This window comes from Trachemys scripta, chromosome 11, assembly GCF_013100865.1.
Source record: "Trachemys scripta elegans isolate TJP31775 chromosome 11, CAS_Tse_1.0, whole genome shotgun sequence".
Taxonomy (NCBI): domain Eukaryota; kingdom Metazoa; phylum Chordata; order Testudines; family Emydidae; genus Trachemys; species Trachemys scripta.
The window spans coordinates 17,189,769-17,195,768 of NC_048308.1; the positions used below are offsets into that span (position 1 = coordinate 17,189,769).

Below are 6,000 nucleotides of genomic sequence, written 5' to 3' on the forward strand. Positions count from 1 at the left end.
GTCTGTATTTCTTCCTGTGCTGTCTAGTCATTGTCTTTTTATTTATTTAATTTATTTATTTATTTGCTTCTGTTGGTATCTCTGCCACTATTTTACCCAATGATTTTCTAAACAATTTCTAGAAGCTGTTTACCCTATATGATGATTTGCCACATGCAAAGCCACATGTGCCTACATATAGCATGTTGTAATTCATGACTCTGGTTGAGAAGAGGAGTGTGTCCATATGGATGTCAGAAAAGGACAGTTACTATAAACATTTTCCAGAAGGAAGCACCCAAATTATGGGCTCTCTTGTCTTGAGTGGTAGTTCCTCCAAGACTGTCAATCCATGCAGGATTCAGACCACTCTTCTGTCAGTGGAGTCCTTTGGTAAGAGGCCTCCCTTCCTATGTTGCCAAATTCTTAATTAAGAATGAGAAAGTGGCATCTACCTTGGTCTTAGATGTGTGATTATAGAGTTTCCTACCTTCTTCTGAGAGTTGTTTTTGTTTTGAGGGGCTTTCCCACTCAGATCTGACTACCTCCTCCAATACCAAGTGGAATGGATTTGGACACTGGCAATGATCGATGCGGAGAACTTTTTTTTTTTTTGGGGGGGGGGGGGGGGGGGGGAGAGAATGGGACAGAGAGAGAAAAGGCCCAGATGCAGGCATGGTTTGCAGAGCTAGAGTCAGGGAAAGAAGTGCTAGAACATGCCACAAATCTGCCTGCATCAAGAACACAGAAATAAGGGGCTGGGATACCTGTACCCCACTTAATGGGGGAGCCCCTGCTAGAGTCCCAGTGCTGCATACTATGAGAGGGGGGCTATAAGCTGGGCAGCCCCACAAACCTGCCCTCTGCTTATTGGCAACTGCTGCATAATGGCAACTTTTTGCTAGTAACCAAGGGGTTGCTAATAAGCAGAATCTATTGAATTTCCCAAAACTACTGCACTTTCCCCCTTCACAGCATTTCTGGTGGGGTTTCTTTGGATTTGAGATCTCTGGTGCAGGGTCTTCCCTGAAAGGCAAAGAAGGGTACTGCGCCTTATCAAGTTAAGGAGGTCCACAAGGCTGCTCGGTGGAAGATCTGAAACTAGCAGGAGGGAGCTGCTCTTGGGACTCCATTGTGGTGCAAATCTCCAAACCAAGAAGCTCTGGAACACCAGATCCGCTTGCTGGGGTAGTCAGCGTCCCCTTGGAGTAGGGCATAGGCGTAAAAGCAGCTTGGGCTATGCTTATGGGGTTGGCCCATAAACACGTATCACCTTTTCTTTGTTAGTATATCCTGACATGTCAGTTCCTTGTCCTTCGGTGGCCCCATATAGTTTGTGCAGAGCTGCAACCACCAGCAGTGGCTATGGATGTAGTATCCAGGAGCTTCTTACAGCCTTTGGATTCTCTGGCTTGTAAACAGCAGCCGCACAGGTTCGCCACCCCCAATATGTACCCATGGGTTTCAGGTGGGTTTGTACATGGGACGGTTAGCCTGTGCTGCTGCAGCTACAGTATTATTTTTATTGTGCTAGTTCAGATGAGAGTTAGCGCAAGCATGTGTATGCAAGCTGGGAGTCATCCTCCCAGCTCACAATGTAGATGTAGCCATTGATCCATTTTAGGGAGGCACTGCTTGCTGCTACTCCTGTGACTCTTTCTCCTCCCCTCCTCATTTGCTTGCCTTGCTCTGCATTTCCCTGAGGAGAACCCACACAATCCCTTTCTTGGAGAGGCAGCAACTGCCAAGTCTTGGTCTCCTTGCAGAAGAGGCAGAGATCTCCCTTTACACATTCCATTATGGAGGATGTGTACAAGGGGCAGGTTTTTCCTTTAGTTTTACTATTTTCTGCCATAGTTTCTTGCATCTAAGGCTATGAGCAGGGACTAGTCCAGTGGTTAAGGTGCTGGATCACAGGACCCCTGGGTTCAATTCCTCATTCTGTCACAGACTGTACGACGCTTTGGGCAAGTCACTTAGTCTCTTTGTACTTCAGAACCTAATCTGTAAAATGTGAATACTTCCCTATTTCACAGCAGTGTTGTGAGAATAAAAATCCATGTTTGTCAGGTGCTCATGTACTGCGATGAGGGCCATAAGTACATATCAGGGATCGGCAACCTTTCAGAAGTGGTGTGCCGAGTCTTCATTTATTCACTCTAATTTAAGGTTTTGCATGCCAGTCATACATTTTAACATTTTTAGAAGGTCTCTTTCTATAAGTCGATAATATATAACTAAACTATTGTTGTACGTAAAGTAAATAAGGTTTTTTAAAATGTTTAAGAAGCTTCATTTAAAGTTAAATTAAAACACAGAGTCCCCCGGACCGGTGGCCAGGACCCGGGCAGTGCGAGTGCCACTGAAAATCAGCTCATGTGCTGCCTTCGGCATGCGTGCCATAGGTTGCCTACCCCTGACATAGATAGTTATATGGCTAGATAGCTGCTGCAATATCTCATCAGAGTGCTTACTCCAAACCAAGGGAACAAATGCTATTCCATTTCCTAGGACTTACTAAAATTTAAATTAGTTCAGCAAGTCAATTTTAGAATAGTAACATTGTACATGGCAATTTAATTTTAATCCTGAGAAAGAGTCAAGCCTGCAGTGGGAGACAAAGAGAATCTCTTGGTTCTTCAAGGACATTTAGGTCGCTTCAGTGACTGAAAGGTCTGTCTCTACTTCCAGTACTGCAAACAAGCTGAATAGGCAGCGGGAGGATCTGTGGACCTTTCCTTGCTAAAGAATGAACATTTTAACAAATTCGGCCATGTCTACACTGCAGGGATAATAGCAGCATAGCTATGGCACTGTAGCTATGCAAACATAACCCTGTAGCAGATGCAGCCTTCAGTAACGGAAAGGTTTTTTCTATTTCTGTAGGAACATCATGTCCCTGAGTGATAGAAGCTAGGTCAACAGAAGCATTCTTCCATCAACCTAGCTACATCTACATCAAGGGTTAGGTCAGCATAGCTTTAGGACTCTGGACTGGATTTTTTCACACTCAAGTGTTGTAGTTATGTTGACCTACATTTTAAGTGTAGATCTGGCCTGAGTGACATCCATATTTTATTGTCTAATATTTCATCATCTGTCTTTGCAGATCAATGCAAATGCTTTCAGAGCCTTTAACATTTCAAAAGCAATAATTCTGGAGTAACAATTAGAATGAATTTTTTTTGTTGACACCTGTGATGTAGTAGTATAAATGGACACGGATAGGGAGACAAGTAGTGACAAGGGAGACAGAAAAACAGTGTAGCAAAGAAGTGTTTTAGTTCAAAACCGGCACCACAAGTATCCAACATAGTATAAATGGTTTTAGAAGTTTGTTTTGTTTTTGTAACTGACCTGATTTCTCTTGTGATTGTATCAGTGGTAATACGCCATATCTCTCCTTAGCATAATCCTAAAAGGTGTTGGAGGGGACAAACAAAAAATATTTTTGTCAAAAAAATGTATACTAAAGTATGTAAAAAATAATTACATAGTCAATTGGCCCATGACAGGACAACAGGGTAATCTAAAATAATTATAGCATTATTTTCTATAAGCTTCCCTGTGTGTTACTATGACAGCCAAGATGAGCTGATGTACCACTGACAACTGCTACAAGATTAAATGCCTGGGAACAGGGCATTATAAATGGAGGGATCCCAATCATGGAATCCATTTTCCCTCTTAGTCCAAATCTGCAGATCTCCAGGGAACAAAGTAAAGTTCATCAGTTTACTGACAAGTGAACAGATTTGGCATGTTTCTTATTCTATTAGAATACTTTGGCAGTTGTGTACATTTAATTGCAGCTAATAGACGCTTACCAGTTTCTATTGTTTTTAGTGAAGCCATCCGTGCCCAGAATTAATTATGAAAGGTTCATTTTTCACATTTTAAAATTAAACAAGTCGCTCCCTGGGCACGTGTTATTGATGTTTGTTCCACATGCCATTACTAAGGCTATGTCTACACTACCACGGTAAGTCGACCTAGGCTATGCAACTCCAACTATGTAAATAATGTAGCCGGAGTCAACATACCTTAGGTTGAGTTACCGCAGGATCTACACTGCAGGGCGGGGTCGATGGGAGACTTTCTCCCGATGATTTACCTTACTCTTCTCCTGGGGGGTAGAATACAGGGGTCGACTGGAAAGCCATCTGCTGTCGATTTGATGGGTCTTCCCTAGACCCACTAAATCGATCACCAGTGGATGGATCTCAGAGCCTGTAATGTAGATGTAGCCCAGGGGTCGGCAACCTTTCAGAAGTGGTGTGCCGAGTCTTCATTTATTTACTCTAATTTAAGGTTTTGCGTGCCAATAATACATTTTAACATTTTTAGAAGGTCTCTTTCTATAAATCTATAATATATAACTGAACTACTGTTGTATGTAAAGTAAATAAGGTTTATAAAATGTTTAAGAAGCATCATTTAAAATTAAATTAAAATGCAGAGCCCCCTGGACCAGTAGCCAGGACCCAGGCAGTAAGAGTGCCACTGAAAATCAGCACACGTGCCATAGGTTGCCTACCCGATGCAGTCTAAGGTAATGGTTTCTTTATATGCAAAAAGACTTTGGTTTACCACTGCTCAGCTTTGACCTGTGAACTCAAAGTGTAAGACAAACACTTTCCAGGCCACCAGGATGCTGCCATAACTCGTATTTTGGTGCAGTGCCACTGTAGTGTTGATTTGGTACCTGACTGCCCCATGAGAATAACTGGAGTGTTTCTCATTGCTCGTGTGGGGACCCCGGTCGTACACACACCTATGACACAACCCCACGAAGGATAAAAAGCCATTCGTTTGCTGGGAGCTCAGACACTAGACTGAGAGGGGCCTTATAAGCACAGAGATCTCCAAACAGAGGTGCAGCTGCCTCCTTTGGGGGGGGGGGTGGAGGAGCCCCTGTGACAGGCCAACGCCTGAGGCTGGGCATAGTTCCTCTGGGAGCCCGAGTGAGTGGGACACGAGCACGAAGCCATCTCCCATAGTGTGGGCACTGGCTCCCCGCTCCCTACCCTGGGGGGGAACCTTAGGGACACCTGCCTCCCCTCCCCCAGGGCCTCCTCTGCAGCCAGCAGCCCCCGAAGGCCTCCCGGGGTGGGCAGTGCCCCCGTCCCTCACGGCAGCCCAAGCACCCCTCCAGGGACGGGCGGCCCAGCCCCCCGGACCCGGTGCCTTTTCCCTCACACCGCCTAGACCCACATCAGCAGGCGGCGGCTCCATGCTAGCTCGGTCGCGCTCCTGGCTCTTGCGGGCGGCGCTGGGCATCTGGCCGGTTCCTGCAGCTGCTTCTGTCCCTTAGCGGCTCCCGTACAGGACGTGGCGAACCCGCTCCCCACCCCCACTCCTCGGCTCTTGTCGCCCACACTACTCAGTCCGCTCCGCCGCGTGGCCGCACTGCTTCCGGGCACACAACGCTCGCGAGAGCGACTGTCAGCAACGGGAGAACATCTATCTGCGGCCGGGCCCTCTCAGGCAGACGCGCAAAGAGTTCTGTTCTCTCGCGAGAAGTGCGGAGGCCGCTCGCGGTCTTCCCTTCCCTCCGCCAATAGCATCTCCTCTCTCGCTCAGGCTCCTCCCCGCCCCCTGGGAGACTGGGGACCACCAGCCCCCCCGCACTAGCTGCGGCCTTGTCCAGCAGCCCGCCCACCGCCAGTCTACGCTCCCCGCGCTGCCCCAGCCCCCGCCTCTGTACCCTTAGCGCAGGCCGGTACCTGGGGAATAGCACGCGCTGAGGCGAAGCCAGGTGCTTCCGCCTGCTGCAGGTGCCCGCGCCCAGCTGATGCCAGCAATGGAGGTTGCTTGTGCCCAGCTGTTTGGTGCCGTGGCTGCTTCGCCTCCCGCGCCCACCTCCCAGGTTTTTCCAGTAAGGTTAGCACTCGAGTCCAGTTTAAATTGGAGTTTCGAGTGTCTACGTGTGGCCTAACCAAGCTCTTGCTGGATGACTGGTGTTCCTCACATCCTGCCCTGCCGTATGGTATTCTGTGCTGGCTGGAGTCCGGTTTTGCT

The 6,000-nt window shown here is 47.4% G+C and overlaps 1 protein-coding gene across 1 annotated transcript in view; it reads right to left on the reverse strand.

Annotated features, from left to right (window-relative positions):
- The window catches only part of DARS1 (aspartyl-tRNA synthetase 1), a 68,983-nt gene extending 63,724 nt beyond the window's left edge, over positions 1 to 5,259 (reverse strand). The window contains exons 1-2 of the mRNA XM_034785732.1: positions 5,194 to 5,259; positions 3,337 to 3,394 (exon numbers count right to left, since the gene is read on the reverse strand). Of these exons, the coding sequence (XP_034641623.1) occupies positions 3,337 to 3,394; positions 5,194 to 5,259 (124 nt within the window). The remainder of the gene's footprint in view (positions 1 to 3,336; positions 3,395 to 5,193) is intronic.
- Positions 5,260 to 6,000: the final 741 nt, after the last annotated feature.